General features: G+C 34.6%; 1 protein-coding gene across 2 annotated transcripts in view; it reads left to right on the plus strand.

Moving 5' to 3' along the window:
* LOC141517291 (putative E3 ubiquitin-protein ligase HERC6) overlaps nt 1-18433 on the plus strand; it is a 65760-nt gene that overhangs the window by 39204 nt on the left and 8123 nt on the right. Inside the window, exons 13-22 of one of the 2 annotated variants that reach the window (XM_074228137.1) lie at nt 1798-1952; nt 5211-5327; nt 6262-6372; nt 7855-8028; nt 10534-10677; nt 12393-12559; nt 14025-14079; nt 14893-14963; nt 17291-17474; nt 17562-17664. In XM_074228137.1, coding sequence (XP_074084238.1) covers nt 1798-1952; nt 5211-5327; nt 6262-6372; nt 7855-8028; nt 10534-10677; nt 12393-12559; nt 14025-14079; nt 14893-14963; nt 17291-17474; nt 17562-17664 — 1281 coding nt within the window. The remainder of the gene's footprint in view (nt 1-1797; nt 1953-5210; nt 5328-6261; nt 6373-7854; nt 8029-10533; nt 10678-12392; nt 12560-14024; nt 14080-14892; nt 14964-17290; nt 17475-17561; nt 17665-18433) is intronic. The other variant, XM_074228138.1, reaches the window with a different exon arrangement.

Genomic DNA, 18433 nt, shown 5'->3' on the forward strand with positions numbered 1-18433 from the left:
TTATCCTTTCTGGGAATATTGGCCAAGCTGAGAGATATGAGGTGATACCTCAGAGATGCTTTAATTTGCATTTCTCTAATCAGTAGTGATTTAGAGCAATTTTTTCCATATGACTATGGATCACTTTGATTTCTCTGTCCAAGAATTGCTTTTGTAATTGACCATTTGTCAATTGGGGAATGACTTTTTTATATAAATTTGACTCAGTTCTCTCTATATTTCAAAAATGAGTCCTTTGGGGCAGCTAGGTGGCACAGTGGATGGAGCACTAGCCCTGGAATCAGGAGTACCTGAGTTCAAATCTGGCCTCAGACACTTAATAATAATTACCCAGCTGTGTGGCCTTGGGCAAGCTACTTAACCCCATTACCTTGCAAAAAAATCTTTAAAAAAATGAGTCCTTTGTCAGAAACACTAGTTATAAAAATTGTTTTCCAATTCACTACATTCCTTTTGATCTTGGTTATAGTGGTTTTGTTTGTGCAAAAATTTTTTAATTTAATCAAACTTATCCAGTTTGTTTTTTGTAATATTCCCTATTTCTTCTTTGGTCATAAACTGCTCCCCTTTTCATAGATCTGACAGGTTAACTATTCCTTGTTCTTCTAATTTGCTTATAATACTATCTTTTATGTCTAAATCCTGTCCCCATTTCAACCTTATCTTGCTATAGGATATGAGATATTGGTCTATCCCTAGTTTCTACCATACTATCTTCCAGTTTTCTCAGCAGTTTTTATCAAAAAGTGAGTTATTATCCCAGAGACTGGACTCTTTGGGTTTACCAAACTATAGATTATGATAGTCATTTGCTGCTATCTCTTTTGCACCTAGTCTATCCCACTGGTCCACCACTCTGTTTCTTAGTCAATGCCAGACAGTTTTGGTGACTGATGCTTCATAATATAATTTTAAGTGTGGCATGGCTAGGCTGCCTTCTTTTGCGTTTTTGTCATTAAGTCTCTTGATATTCTTGACCTTTTGCTCCTCCATATGAAATAAGTTACTATTTTTTCTAGCTCCTTAAAGTATTTTTTTGGAAGTTTGATTGCAATGGCACTAAATAAGTAATTTAATTTAGGTAGAATTGTGGTAGAATTAATTTAGGTAGAATTATGTAGAATTTATTATATTAATTCAGCCTACTCATGAGCAATTGATATTTGCCCAGTTATTTAGATGTGATTTTATTGGTGTGAAAGTGTTTATAGTTGTTTTCATAAAAGATGGAAAAATTCTGAGGAAAACTTGCTTTTATGGAGAAAAGGAGTTTATGAAGGAACAGAATAACAAGTGACCGAGAACTAGACTTGTAAAGAAGAAGAGGAGGCAGGGATATGATAGGCTTGGAGTAGTGAGCAAAGTGTTGGCCTGCCAGTTAAGATGATCTGAATTTGAATCTTACCACTAGGTATTTAGTAGCTGTCTGAGCCTGGACAAATTACAACTTCAATTTTCTCCCCTGTAAAATTAGGATGATGATGATGATGATGATGATAATAATAATAATAATAATAATAATAATAATAGATTTCTGAAGAATCAAGGAGAAAATAGAAAATACTGAGTTAATCTTAAAGTGCAAAATAAATGCTATATTTATGCATGAATTTATATGTGTACCTTTGTATAATACATGTATATGTGTAAATAGATGCAAACATATGTGCATATATATGTGTGTGTATATAAATAGATATATAATATAAATAGATATATAATATAAATATTTATATTTATAATATAAATTTGTGTATGTATATAAATATATATAAAAATGACCTTTATATTCTTCAGAGAAATGTTGGGCATCATTGAAGAAATCTTCTTTCAACTCATTGATTCAGATGCTTAAACAAATCATCTGCTTTCAATTGCAATTTGGGTATGACCGTAACCAGGACCCTACCAATACGAAAGCTCTCCTTGAAATGTTGAAAAAACTTCACAGGGTAAGGGAAACTGTGAGAAGAGTGGAACAAAGTAGGGAAAGAAGGTGAACAGATCCAATATTCTTTGGTTAACAAACTCTCTTTTATTCCTTTCCAAATTCCTATTTTTCAGAATTGTAAACAGCCTAGGCAAAAACTGTCCTCTGGATCCACTTCCAGTTTTCTTATGTCCATCATCTCAGTCCTCCTAAGAACCAATTCAGTTCTGTACATACCTTCCATTGAAATCTCACTGTGTTGCTGACAGATTTCCCTTCCTCAAACCCAGACCTTTCCTTCTCGTGCTCCATCCATTTTTGCATTCACAGAAGACAGCTGTCATTGAGTCATTGTCATGTCCTACTCTGTGATCCCATGGACCTGGATCTTTTAGCCTCTACTTTCTCCCAAAGTTGTCCAAGTTCATGTTCATTGTTTCCCTGAAGCCTGAGACTTAAGGCATTCTCCCTGGCCATCCTTTTCAGTGTAACAACAGTTTGATCTTGCTCTAGGGAACAGGGACTATCTACTTTTGCCACCCCTTTCTCTGGATTTATACCAAGTCCTTCTTAGTGGTAAGTCCTCTCTACTGGCAAGCCTGACTACCAAAAAGTGAAGTAAGATTCTTTTTGGTACATTTACCATCCCAGAGTCCCTGGGAAAATGGCTCAAAATTTAGGATTCTTTTTAATTGTATAAGATCTCATTAGAAAATACATTAGGAAGGTAATTGATATATAGTATAGAACAAGTATAGGACAGTCATTTATTTCCTAAATTATAAAAATAAAATATTTAAAACACAAGAATCATAAGTGCTCCTTGACAAAGACTTAAAACAATTTTCCAACTTTCAGATCTCTTTCTTAGGGATGCTAAGTGAGGCAGTGATAGTCTAAGATCAGGTGGAATGTAGGACCCTTGCCTTACTCAAGGCCTTGGGATAGGGTCTGTAAAAAGTACTTATGCTAATATGTCCAAAGCAAAGGGACTCACATCTCTGCTCAAGGAAGGTCAGTGGGGTGAAGCATGGGCCCCCCAACTGTAATCAGAAGTCCTTCAGGGACTAATCTATCATATGGTATATTCTTCTTGAAAGAGGTGGGACACTTCATGCAGGGCAAGGACAGGGCAGGGAAATAGTCTCTTAGCTTTGTTGGAGGATTTTGCCTCCCCCATTCCTCACCCTCTCTTTTCCCTCAAAGTTTTACATCTCCAGACTTAGATTTTCTATTGGATCAGACCACAGGAGCAGGCTAATATGTATATTATATTATATTATATATCTATATCTATATCTATATCTATATATATTTAAATGCAGAGATCCTCATTTAGCAGAAACAAGCCATTTCAGGAAGAAAATAGAGAATTTGAAGAAACATTAATATGGCTATCAAAGTCAACAAGTATGAGGGCAGAATTAGAAATATGGGAAGTCAAGTGCTAAACTCTTTGAGAAAGCATGGAGAGTGGCAGGCTCAGACATTTACTAGATGTATGACCTTGGGTAGGTCACTTGATCCTGATTCCTCCCCCTTCCTCCAACCCCTCAGGAGGCAGAGAGAGAGAGAGAGAGAGAGAGAGAGAGAGAGAGAGAGAGAGAGAGAGAGAGAGAGAGAGAGAGAGAGAGAGAGAGAACAAGGGTATTATCATCCTCCCAGTTACACAAGCTCACAACCTTCAGTATCATTCTCTAGTCCTCAGTCTCTCTCATTCCCTTTTATATCCAGTCTGTTGCCAAACACTATCTATCTCTCAAACATCTCTAATGTATACCTCCTTCTCTCCTGTGACTCGACCTCCTCTCTGGTGCAGGCTCTCATCATCAAACACTCACACTATAGCATTAGCCTCCCTGCCTCAAATCTCTCCCCAGTCCAGTCCATTTTTCCACTCAGCTATAAAACTGATTGTCCCACAAATATGGAGATTTATTTTACATGATTTCACAAATATAACCGATATAAAAATTGCTTGCCACTTTAGGCAGGGTGGAGGGGAGGGAAGGAGAGAGGAAGAAAATTTGGAATTCAAAACATTATATTAAAAAATGTTAAAAATGTCTTTACATGTAATTGGAAAAAATATTATTTGAAAAAATTGATTGTCCCAAAACACGTGTCTGAGTACTAGTGGTTCCTCACTACTTCCAAGATGAAATATAAAATCCTCTGACTTTTAAAACCTTTCTCAAACTGTCTCCTTCCCACCTTTTTGGGCTTCTTGAACTTTCCTTACCTTCACATTCTCTGTGATGCATCAGCAGTAGCCTCCTTGCTAGTTCTTGCAATCTCCCAACTCTCCCACACTGAAGAAACAGCAATGTTATTTATTGAAAACTCCAAGGATAAAGGCAGAGTTGGAATTGATAGGAAGAGTGTAAGCCAAGTGCTAAGTTCCTTGAGAAAGGATGGAGAATTCTCTATCTCCCAGCTTCATAACTTTTGTTGAGTTCGATTCCTAGGTTTCTTTCCCTCCCAGTTTTCCTGGCTGACTTAAGTCTCAGCCGTTATGTCATTTTTAGCAAGAAGCCTTTCCTGGTTTCTGTCAATGCTAGTCCCTTCCCTCTAAAGTTTCTTCCAATTTACCCTCCATATATTTTATTTGCTTGTCTATTAACATGAGATCTCCTTTATTTGAACTCTTGAGGGCAGGCATTTCTTTCTACCTTTCTATTTCCAGTGTGCAGCAGAATGCTTGGCACATTGCAAGTTCTCAATAAATGCTCATTTATTTGATTTAGAATTGTAAGAAGTGGGTTTAAATCGGTCCTCTATCATTTACTACCTATGTGACACTGGGCTAGTTAGTTAAATTCTTTGGACCTCAGTTTTCTTCTTTATACCATTAAATGGCTTATAATATTTATATTTATTTATAAATATAAATAAATATATAATGCTAAATATTGTATATAGTATAAATATTATAAAGGGTGCCCTATAAGATATTTTTAAGCTCTGTACTTCTAAGTTAAAAAGGGGAGATGAGAGGACTATAGGACTTCTAATTTATCTTACAGTCTACCTCTATGATCCAATGAAATAGGTTTAAGTAAATAGAAAACTACAGGTTCAATAGGTGTACATGAGCATTTATGTAAATGCTTATATAAAGCTGAATGATAATTAGCGGGAAAGTTCATGTGTTGGTCAATTTTGCTGAATGAGATTTCTTCGCCTCTTTAAATCTTTGATGTAAGGGATAGCTGACTGATTACATTATACCATTTATTGATATGAAAGAATGCTCATGGGAAAATATGTTCTATTTAAGGTAAACAAGAAGGCTAACTATAAAGTTCCTGAGAGTGCATTCCACATCAGTGAACTCTACACATATCTTGATTTCTCAGAAGACCTAAAAGTATTCTATGTTTTCCAAAAGAGACCTGTGAGTATTTCATGTCCAGCATAACAAACCCTTTAGTCTAGCTCCATAGCACATACTTAGAGGTCAGGTTTTCTAAGAAATTGATTACCAATAGTTTACATTAGTCTATAGATCTGGATTCTTAAAATTGCAATTATTTTATTCTGATATTAAATTCTTGGCTTTGATAAGTCAAGGTTTAAACATTTTTGAGGTTCATTATTGAATTGATAAATAAAAATTTACATTGAAAGGACTCATTTTGTGATCCTTTTATATACCGTTTTCTAACAAGCACTTTTAGGTTTTGGAAGTAACTCAAAAAGACATTCTTAACCATTTTTCTTCCATAAAACTCTTAACTTTCAGTGAAATGTATGGACTTTGGGGAATGTTTTTATTGCATTTTTATTTTATTTTATTTATTCATTTTTTAATTTTTGAGATAAGACAAGAATTTCTATGATATGATTAAAAAAGATGATTGCACCTGAACTGCAAATCTATTATGAATAACCTGATATTTCTTTTAAATATATAAAAATATATTTTAAAGTTATCATGAGTGTGAGTGTATTCACACTTGTATATACACTCATCTGTGAGTATGTGTATATATATGTGTGTATATAAACACAAATATGTATATTATTTCTATGCATACTTTTATTTATCAATTATCAATTCTTTCTTTGTATGCATATAGTATCTTTCTTCATATGTCTTTTATAGTTAATTTTAAATGCATAAAACACATTACATGAGATTACAAAGAAAACCAGTTATCTGAGTATAGTACAAAATAAATTTCCAGGACTTGGGTTAAGAATGCCAAGCTTAGAAGATAGCCCAAAAAGACTTAGGGGTGGGGAGAGACTTAAGGTAGGATAATAATAGTGGGGCTTCTCTGGTTTTTCCAATGCTCGTGAATACTATCATTTCTCTTTAATTATAGAAGTTTTCAGATGATCCCTACAGTCCTGTAATATTTGCTGACTTTCCTTTTGTCTTTAATCTGCCTTCCAAAATTAGAATACTGGAGGAAAATTCTCTTTATAGTAGAGAGGTATGTATGCCCACTTTCTTCACTATCATCACCAAAATGTCTGCTGTTCATACCAGTTCTAAGTTGGATAGATAACTATGGAGTATTCAAAGAATGAATCTTATTTTACATATTTATGTGTTAAGAAGATAAGCTAGATTAATTATTACTCAAGAGATAATAGCAGAAATTGGAATATTCATATAAACAACTCATATTATTGCATATGGCTGAAAAAGAATGCATTGCTCAGGAATGACAGATTTGAACTGAAAATAACATCAAGTTGGTTTTTTTAAAAAGTGTGACAGGTATGTCTCTCCGATTATAAGTACGTTTGAGAGTTGATTCTTTAAGGGTCTTGTGAGTTTCCTCTAGAGCCCTTTGACCTGGAGCATCCTGATCACTATGGTACCACATTGGTACTTCTGCCATCCTGCTCCCTAAGGCTTCCAAGGTCTCCGCTCTGGGACTTTCTCAGGGGAGCCATCTGCTCTTGCTATCTCAGGACATAGACCCTTATAAGCTATATGTCTCCCCTCTGTAGTCATACTGGTATTTGCTTTGCTAAAAGGGTCATCTTTCCAGCTTTTCATGGGGTTCTGGCTAACCCTTTTTATATTTCTGGGGTGGATGATAAACTTACTATGGTTTCTCATTGGGTTTCTTGATCATTATTTAATTTAATGTGAACCTGAGGATTTTTCTAGAGGAAGAATGGGGAAGCTGGGCAACCTATCTCCTATTCAGGCAGCTTTCATGGTAGGAAGTACAAATAAGCTTTAGAATGGTATCAATGTTTTTGAAGAAAAAATTGACCTAGCCTTGCACGGAGCAGGGCCTTAGGATATTCCTCTCACGTTACCTTCAAGTTGAATTATATCTATAGTGGTATGAAGTTTAGAAAAGCCTATTTTAACAGAAAATGATTAACTCCTGGTAATTTTCTTACAATTTAAGGAAGCAAAATCAGCAGTATAGAAATAGAAGGATTTTTTGGGGGGGGGTGAGTCACTTACAAATTGAACTTACAACCAAATTTTCATAAAGAGGACTTAGAATTTTTTAGAATTTTAGGACATTTGAAAATCACTAGAAATAATTAGCTGGCACTTACCAAGTGGCCTAATGTAACCCTTAGATAACCACCAAGGTAAAATGCTCTCAAATTTTTACTTGACTGTATATCAATTCTCCTCTGTGCTATTTTATTACTCAACAATGAATAGAGAATAATATATTTCAGCTTAATTTCTTTTACATGTTTGGGAACAGAGTAGTCATGACCCTAATAAATATAAAATACAAAATCAAAGATTTAGAGATGAAAGGGATTTTTGAGCCCAACTTGTTTAACACTTAATTTTGAGTTGAGAAGACTGAGACTTAGGGAAGCTAAATGACTAGTTAATCAATTAAATCAATTCATTCCAACACTGAATCCCTCCCTGGGAGTTGTAATTTGGGGGAAAAATGAAAGGAAATTTCTGTTTTCCCCTCTAGATTGCTTTATCTTTAACTAATCTTCATCATCTGGCAAATGAAGTGTTAAACCAAACTAGTGAATTAGCCACACTACATCACCTTTATCTAAATGTGAGAAGGAGTCTCCTGGTTGAGGATACCCTGTATCAATTAAGTCAAGTGGTGGACAATGACCTTAAGAAAGAATTGAAGGTAAAGTATACCTTCTCACTGGGTTTTTAGCTGGTGGAAAATAGCAGATAGCATGGTTTATCTTGACATTCTCAGAAACCATTTCTACCCACTATTCTTTCCCTTATAGATTCTCAATCTTGAGGTTTTCCTGTTACTTCAGTTGCTTGCAGTTTCAGGAAACAACTTTCACTATTTAAAATACCCTAATAAGAACAAAAGGAAAAGACAATTTGCTCCATTTCTAACCTGTGAGCAAAGTCCAATTTTATTCCTTTACTTCATTATCTGCTTGGATATAGCATAGCCCTGAACAATTCCTTAAGCAAATTATTGCCAGAATTATAGATCAGGATTGAGTAAGATTGAGAGGATTCCTTTTGTTCCAAGGCACTTAGACCTCCAAGCTTGTTTTCTGGAACATATAGTTTAAATTCTATATTCTGAACCGGAGGCTTCTCTGCTTAGTCTGAATATAACTGTAGGTGTGATTATTGTCTATGAAGTCCTCAAACAGTTTGACCCTAGTTTCCTTAGAGATGGAGTCCTTACCACCTTGTGCTCTTGTTATTACAAGGTCAACTGAAAGTCAACTAAGAACAATCATGATGATATCTATCTATCAATCAGCAAGCACTGATTAAACATATTCTCTACTATAATTCCCATTATCTCTCTAATATTACTTCAGTCTTTCCTTTCTTCCTAATCTTCTAGTTTTTCCCTAGGGCTCTCACCAATCTCTACAAAGGTCTGTGCTGCCTATAAACACACCAGTCCTTAAAACCCGCAGCTAGTCTAACCATTACTGATATCATTGTAGATCTCTTCCCCCCTTCTCTACTAAAATCTCTCAGAAAGTCATCTGTACTAGGGGCCTCTAATTTCCTACTCTCTTACTTCTAAATTCTCTAAAATCTGACTTCCGGGATCATCATTCAACTGAATGATCTTGATGATCATTGATGATCATCTGATGATGATCATCTGAAACTGAATGCCCTTTTTCAAACCTCATGCTACAAGAACTCCTTTCTGCTTTTAACACTATTACATTCTCCTACTTAGCTTTTTCTTTAGATTTAGAAAACATGACAGTTTTCTCTTGATTCTTCTTCCATAACTTTTTTGCTGTGCCAAAGAATGGGAATCTGAGGGGTACCCATAAACTGGGGGATGGATGAACAATTATGGTATCTAAATGATGGAATACTATTGTGCTGAGTTCTTACTAGTGTAATAATCAACCGGGATTCCAAAGAGCTAATGAGGATAAATGCTATCCCTTCTGATAGAGAGGTGAAGGATTCAGAATGCAGAAAGGTCCCTCTTTACATTGCCTCTTAATTTTCTTCAAGATTCAGCTAAAATTCAACCTTTTTCTAGAAACATTTTGTCAAGCCCCATGCCTCTAAAATTACTTTCCAGTTTCTTAGATTACTTCCCAGAATTTACCATTATACAGGTAGTTGTATGTTGTCTCTCCCATTATGTTCTACCAATAAGAGGAAACCATATTTTTACCTTTCTTTGTATCTCCCCAGAGCTTAGCACATTGCCTAACCATTAAAAAAATATCTCTTGATGGGTTGAATGAATAAAAGATTGATATGATAAATTCCCTGCATGACAATGAAGATTAAAGGATTAAAAAAATAGTTCCTACCCTCAAGGAGCTTATATTCTATCAAGCAAGAAAACATGTACAGATGATATTCCCCAAATTCTATGAGAATTTTCCATTGAAAGATATTATTTTGTGGAATCATTTGCCCATTCAGATTTATAATTTTGGAAATATTTTATTGGATTATACAGCTCCATCTTTTATACATTTTTATTTAACATTTTATTTGAACCATGATATATTAACTCTGAAATCCAAATTATTAATCAATGTCTATAATTCAATTAGTACCCCATGGCACTCAATTATTTTTATGTTTTTTTAAGGCTTTTTTTGCAAGGCAAATGGGGTTAAGTGGCTTGCCCAAGGCCACACAGCTAGGTAATTATTAAGTGTCTGAGACCGGATTTGAACCCAGGTACTCCTGACTCCAAGGCCGGTGCTTTATCCACTATGCCACCTAGCCGCCCCTCAATTATTTTTAAATATAGACATAAGGGTGATTTCTATTTGCGAGTAAAGAATCTATTGAAAAATTTAAATTCAGGATACTTCTATAATATCCTTTTAATTTGGGGAAAATGGATCAGGATAATGATATTTGTTATGAAGAGGTTTGTTTGGTAGCCTTATTTCCAGATCATTATTTAATAGCTGATATAGAAATGGAACAAGTGACGGTGGAATGTCATTAAAAAAACAATAACTACATATTATAAGAAGGAACTTTTCCAATTTTCTGCTTCAATTATCTCATTATTATCTTGTTCAAGCTAAATGACTTCTTATCTGCATAAGAGTAGACATGAAGACATAATGTATTGGATGCTTAAGAATATTGTAAGAGACCCAAGTCAATTATGTACTTGAAGGTATATCTAATTATTTTATATCCTTAGGTCTCATTTATTGGGGAAACTAATCCTGAGTCTGGAGGGGTCAGGAAAGAATTTTTCCATTGTGTGTTTGAGGAGATGATCCAATCAGATTATGAAATGTTTATGTATTCAGAAACATCTGACTTGATGTGGTTTCCTGCCAATGTAAGTTTTAATTTCTTTGTTTCTGGGGTTTTAGGAGAGAAAGCATTGACCCTTAAATCATATTATTTAACATTAATTCACACTAATATTCAGCTGTCTGAACTTGTAAGCCAGTTCTATTGCTACTTATTAGTTTGTATCGTGTGTGTGTGTGTGTGTGTGTGTGTGTGTGTGTGTGTGTGTGTGTGTGTGTAGGGCAGTGGGGGGGGTGGGAAGACGAAGGTCAGGGAAGAACTAAAGATTTCTCATCTTGTCCTATTGCCACAGAAATTGAGGGAGATTTGCTTAGAGTACCTTTAGCCCTACTTTTTTTCTTCCACTGTTCCCCAAGCAAATGTTGAAATCAATTGTTCTGACTCATAGCTTTTGTTCTAAACACAGTCCTATTCTGTGGCCACAATGATCCTTGGTATAAATCTGACCTGACAAGTCACAGGTTCCCCAGGATGTGCAAATGAATTTTTTTTTGTCCTTTGGACTGACCTAATGAGAGAATTTATTTGTGTATGTATATGTCTATTTATACAGACATATAAATATGTTTTTCTTTTATCCTTAGTATATATACTTAAATATTCATTTGATCCTTTTCCCATAATAACATGACTTCACAATTATTTTTTTTTTAGCTTTTTCAAGGCAATGGGGTTAAGTGGCTTGCCCAAGACCACACAGTTAGGTAATTATTAAGCGTCTGAGGCCGGATTTGAACTCAGGTACTCCTGACTCCAAGGCTGGTGTTCTATCCACTGTGCCACCTAGCTGCCCCTACAATTTTGTTTTTCAAAAGAAATCATAGAATTGCAGTTTTTGAGAAGGGAACAACTCATATATGAAAAGAATCCCCACTACTATCTATATGACCTGATTTTCTAGTTTTTGCTTAAATACCCCTAAGAAGAGAGAGTCTACTGACTGTTTTGGCAGCTCATTCTATTTTATTAGCTCTGGTTATTAGGAAGTTTTTTCTGACTTCAAGCCTAAATTTGCCTCTTTAATTTCTCCCCACTGCTCTTAGTTCTGCCCTCAGAGAACTAATGGAGTCAGTTTACTCTCTCCTACACAAGATATCCTTTCAAATACCTAAAAATAGTTTTCATGTTCCTCCACCTTCAAGTCTTGTCTTCTGTAGACAAATGTGCAATTTCTTCAGTGATCTTCACAAAACATGAACTTGCAGCCCTTCACCATCCTGATTGACCTCCTCTAGACATTTTCCAACTTGCTAATGTCTTTCTTAACTTGTAGCACCCAGAACTGATTACAGTACTTCACATAAAATCCCCAAAGAGTAGAATATAGGGGAATTATTACCTTCCTATTCTCAAATGCTCTATCTCAAATGTTCTCTTAATGTACCCAAGATTGAACTAGTCTTCTTTTCTCATTTCTATTCACTAAATTTGAAGGGAAAATAATAAATTATGAATATTTTAGTTTGGATATATATTTTAACAAAAATTTATTTTTGTAAGTAGAATGAACACTTATACACTGCCATCAACAGTTTTACTTCAACTAGAAGCATTCTACTACGTTTGAAAATGTTTTTGTGTTTGAATATAAATACAGGCCTGGAACCCATTTTCATTGTAATTTGTAACTTGATCTTAAACACTCTTAACCTAAATGAAAAAATATAATAATTTTATCAATAATCAATGTATTATAATTTTAAGTGTTCATAATTTTTTCCCTTTCTTTTCTCTTTTCAGCCTAAATTCAATGAGAAAAATTATTTTCTGTTTGGAATACTGTGTGGTCTCTCCATAGTCAGTTTCAATGTTGCCACCCTTCCTTTTCCTCTGGCTCTCTATAAGAAACTTTTGGATCAAAAACCCTCACTGGAAGATTTGCAAGAGCTGAGTCCTGAATTGGGCAAGTGAGTAAGTTCAGTTATCTATTTCAGTGCAACATTCCTTCTGGACTTATTTCTCAAATTTTCACTGGCAATGGCAAGTGGAGTTCCCAGAAAGGAGGCTACTACTATTTTCAAGGTGGAAAATATCCTTTCAGTATCCTTTCAGTGTCTATTCTTCTAACACTATAACTCAAAAACCCCTACTACTGTGATACCCTTTATCAATCAGTTAATAGAGTAGATTCAATTCTTAACCAAAGACATTTAATCAAATGACATAGCAAGAAAAGTAGTTCCTTGCAAAGCATTTTTCCTCAAACAGGGACCTAGTTTTCCACAAATATACAAACTGAAATACAATAGCAGTAAAACATATGTGCAGGGATTTCCAATAGCAATGGCAATTCACAACTCTAGATCTGTCAGACTTTGACATCCTTTTTTTTTTTTTGAGAAGATAAGAGGACGAAGGAGGGTGAGACCCTCTTGAATTTTTGTTTGGGGAATCAATGAGGAATGAAACTTCAGTACTATACGATATCTGAAGTCAATAAATAGTCAATAAACATCAACTAATCCTCTACTATTTGCTAGGCACTGTCCATAGAGATACAAAAGAAAAAGAGGGTCCCTGCCTTTAATCTAAAGGAGAAAGATTGTACCTAAAATGGAAGCTGAAAAGGAGGAAAGCTGAGATCTGTGGGAAGTTCACAATGTATCTGAAATGGGGGTGAAGTTCCAAAGGTAGCTTGGTGAGAAATGAAATTTCTGAGCTGAGTCCCTCTTCTGAAATGGAGGTTTTTGGAGTTCATGGTCCCACTCCTGAGTTCATGGAAAAGCAGAGGAGACAGATGAGACAGTGCTAAGACAGATGGGATCTTACAGGATGATGAAATTTGTCCATTAACAAACACAGTGTGAAGTAGTAAAGTAGTGCAACCAGGTGAGATGAGAGGAGTCTATGCTAGCTCTCCTCGAATACCATACTTAGGAGTTGGGAGATAGATGAAACCAACCAAAGAAGATGGAAAAGGGGTAATACACAGGTAAGAAAATTAGAAGAGGGCTCAGAATCCAGAAAAATGGAGTGGTCGTAATTTGAAAAGCAACAGAGAAGTCATCAGAATTAGCAAATGAAAAAAGTATTGGTAACTATTGAGAAAGCAGTTACAATATAATCAAGAGAGTTAGAACTCTGGTTGCAAGAGGCTGAAGCTCTGATGGGAATTAAAAGATTTTAAAATCAGAAGAGATTCAAAGGAATCTAGAACAATCTCTTCATTTAAAAAGATGAACTAATTGAGGACAGGAGAGGTTAAATAACTGGTCCACAATCAGATACGAGCAACCCTAGAATGAAAGCTAAAGTCTTGGAAGATGTCCTACAAATAAGATAATGTTCTGCCCACTATTCTCATACTGGTATTAATTACTTCATATAGATATTCTTCTCTTTTAAACTTTTAAAATTATTTTTTTCCTTCAGCAATTTGAAGTTACTTCTAGATGAAAATGCTGATGAATTTCACCTCTATTTTTCTGTGAGTACTATGGAAAAATTGTACATAGATGGACTTTTAACATGGGTCTGCTGTCACAATGGCTTAAAAAAGTGTTCCTTAACTAACATGCTACCTTATATAATAAGCCAGTTTTTCTTTCTTATTTGGCAGGAGAGATGTCTACAAGATATAAAGTGAAAGAAATAGGGAATTGTACAATTTGTTTAACATAACAAACTCAACTTGATAATTCAGTTTTTAAAAGTATATTTTGCAGTCAGCATTATTGAAGAATGATTGAGTTGGAAATTTTACATTTATGTTGCTCTTAAATAAACAGGTTCACTTAGCTCTCAAATATGGGATACTCTCTAAGAACAATTCCTATGCATAAAAGTTAGGAAATGGTATGGATATAGTGTTATGTTCGGGAGATAGCACTGATCTGGGAGTCTGAATACATAAATTTAAATCACTTAATCACAGAGGGCTGCCCCCAAAAGAAAAATTGTTCTAAACTGTATGACTTGGGACAAGTCACTTCATCTCTCTTGACCTCAGTTTCTCCATTTGTCAAAAATGAGAGGATTAGATGAATTGACTTTTAAGGTGTCTTTCAGCTCCGAATGTTTGATTTTATGACAAAATTGTCTCTGAATTCTCTTTCTATTCTCAATTCAATGTTCTACACTGCATCTTGCTTCCTGAATAGCTCTTAAATCCCTTATATTTTCAAAAGCTATTTCCTTATTTTTAAAATAAATGGATAATACTAGATGATATTTAAATTATTTTCAATTCCACATCTTAACACTACTTCATATTGTTGTCTGAATATGCTTGTGATTTTAGATATACTGGGACAACAAAGAAGTGGATCTCATTCTAAATGGAAGCTCCATACCTGTGGATGAAACCAACAAGTAAGTACAGAAGCAATAAATGCCCATTTTTAATATTCTCAATTCATCATTAGGGGTTTAATAAATTAGCACTATTAATTTCTTGTTTCAGATAACTATCTTCAGAAAAGTAAGCCTCTTTTATTATTATTATTATTATTATTTTAGCCTATGAGAAATGGTAAATTTGTCAGATCATTAACAATCTATATATAATAATATAAAGTCATTCAAATATACCCACTCAGACATATAGTCCATTCTCATTATTTGCACATTACACCTTTGTGCATTTGTCTATTCGCTAATATTTATAACTCTCTCAAATCATAATCACAACTTTCATAGTCATCACAGAGCATCAAAAAATTTGTCAGCTAAAGTGTTGAACACTCAATCTGAGGCTGAACAAGGCAATATTCTCCTTTCTTTTTTGAACTCTTATACTACAAACATTTATCCTTTATTCCTTTTTAGTGCTATGCTATGTGCCTTATGGAGATATATGCTTGACACAAAAAAGCATTTGCTTAGGCATAAGTTAGCCATGAGTTCAATGTTAATGAATCACACAATACAAGACACCCAGGAAAAAGGGAAATTTGCCAGTCTTTATGTGAAGTGTCTTTCCAGAAAGTGAAAAAATGAATTTTGTTATCAAAGATTCAAAGCAACATAATTCTGCATTTCTCCTAGGGGCAATGGTTCAGTATTCACTAATTCAGTGTTTGCTAGAGCTTTATGGAGCATAACTATAATAAATGATAAGAAGTAATTGTATTTAGATGTTAAATTCATATTATACTAATCCTAGTCCAGGATTATAATTTCACATCTGCCATTTTCCATTGTGGATAGAAATACTCTCTCCTTCCTCTTGTTTTCATAATTAAATCAATAGTTCCTGCTACCATTGCTTCTGGAAAGGTTATGCCAATGGACTGCTCTTTGTTTTATTGATAATTTTTATGGTTCTCAAACCATAACCCCCTTCTCTGCTTACTACTTCCCTAAATATATCATTACCTCAATTAGAAAGCAAATTGCTTAAGGACAGGGACCTTAGCACAAGGCTTGATGCAAAGTAAGTGCTTAATAGATAATTTTCATTTATTCTTCATTCATTGTTCTGAGCATCAAATTAGATAATAACTTTTCCCCAACTCTAGTTTTTCATTTAATATACATTTAACTAGAGAAACCTCTTTCCCCATAAAATCATAGGCAAAAGTTTACAATTATGTGTTGTGTAAATACTTTTCAGTTGTATCTGACTCTTCATGACCATATTTGGGGTTTTCTTGGCAAAGATACTAGAATGATTTGCCATTTCCTTCTCTAGCTTATTTTACAGATGAAGCAACAGAGGCAAACAGGGTTAAGCGACTTGCCCAGGGTCACTTAGGTAGTAAGTGTCTGAGGTCAGATCTGGAATCGGGAAGTTGGTCATCCCGACTCCAGACTCAGCACTCTAGCTACGTGCCACCTAGCTGCCTGTGTTTATCTATAATGCTACATATAAATTATAAATATGCATATATAGCCATATACTATATGTATATATGATTATATAAATGTGTATGCACACGCATATGTTCATACATAGAGAGGAGGGGCAGAGAAAAAGAGAGTAAGGAAGGTATCACCACACACATACACACAAACATACAGATGTTCTAGATTTCAAAAGACATAATTGCTTAAAATGTATCATCTGTGAGAAAGATCACTACTAGAATCACTTCTAACCATGACTACTATTTCTTTTTGAATTGTCAACACAGCACAGTTAATATCATTATCTTAATAAAGCTTTTTTCCCCAGAAAGAGTTAAAATAGTTCTCTCTGGAAATGATGTCTCCTGGCTCATATTCTTTGTCCTTTTAAGATTTTTCTTCAGCCATGACAAGGACTTCTTCTAAAGACAGTTTAACTATAAGTCTTTCAGTGTTGTATTCCCTCTTAAGATGTAGTAACAATATTCCTGTTTTTCTATGTTCAGGCTATTGAAGTAGGTATTAAACATGTTATTCCAAAGAGGCTAATTCATATTATTCTTTGACAGTGGCCCTGCTGTGGCACTATTCTTATTTAGGTGAGAGTGGCATAAGAATCATTACTAATAGCTCTATCCTACAGGATCCTTGTGATTCTTCACCTGTTGCTTCTGTACCCTTCAGATGCTTTCAAACTTGCCAGATGTTTCTATAAATCTTCTTGCTGTATTTATTTAAGTGCAAATTGGAGGGTGAGAACAAAGGAATAAAGATATAGATTTATGCACATCTGTGTGTATGTATATAGAAATATGTATGTATTAATAAATCATCTTCTGTCTTCCATCAAGGAAAGATTTTGTTTCCAGATGTATTGATTACATCTTTAACACATCTGTGAAAACGATTTATGAAGCATTCCAAATGGGATTTTATAAAGTCTGTGCAAAGAAAATAATCATCTTTTTCCATCCTGAGGAGCTTAAGGAAGTGATGATTGGAAACTCAGATTATGACTGGAAACATTTTGTAGCGGTATGTAATAGGAGAATGGATTCAGAATTTCCAAGATAATTTCTATATCTTCTCCATAAACTTTTCTATTTCCCTTTCTTTTTCAAGAATTCAGAATATTACCAAGGATACTTTAGGTTACATCCTACCATTGTGATGTTCTGGGAGGCTTTTCATAAATTGTCTCAGGAAGAGAAGAAAGCATTCCTATGTAAGTTATTGATCTTTATAAATAATCTTTTTTAAATGATAAAGAAGAAATATCTATTTATGGTTGTTTTTCTTACTGTTGTGGCTGTTTCTACAAAAATAGAGACCACAACTCACCAATGTCTGCCCATGTTGCCTAAATCATGTCCACATCCTCAATAAAGAATACTATCAAGGGAGGGAGGAAATTTTCCTTTGTTTCCTTAGCATCTGTGGCAAAGTAGATAGAGAATTTGGCTTGGAGCAAGGAAGACTTGAGGTTAAATTTCATCAAGAATACTTAATAACTTTGTGATCCTACATAAGTCACTAAACCTCGGCCTCAGTTTCTTTAGCTTCAAAGTGAGGAAAATAATGACAAACTACCTTGCAAGGTTGTGATGAAGAACAAATGGCATAATATTTGTAAAACATTCATCACAGCGCATGATAGATAACCATTATATTCCTTGTTCTCTTTGCTTCCCTCACATGAAACAAAGAGATCCTTTATTCCTCTCTCTTTTCATGTGACTAGATTATTTTTTATTCATTTCCTTGATGATGTTTTATATTACTTTTTTCATAATTCTTTGTGATGTTTTGCAATCACAAATGTACCATTACCATTTTTTGGTGAATCTAAATAGCAATTGTCTGGAGGTTGTAATGTTCTCCTTCTCAAAGAGGACTCTGACATGAGGGATGTGATATCAGGATATGCAAATTAATAGGATTTAGGTGAGGGAGGACTGTGCAACATCACCAACCTCACTTTCTCCTCTGGAAAC

This window comes from Macrotis lagotis, chromosome 3 (assembly GCF_037893015.1).
Source record: "Macrotis lagotis isolate mMagLag1 chromosome 3, bilby.v1.9.chrom.fasta, whole genome shotgun sequence".
Classification (NCBI taxonomy): Eukaryota; Metazoa; Chordata; class Mammalia; order Peramelemorphia; family Peramelidae; genus Macrotis; species Macrotis lagotis.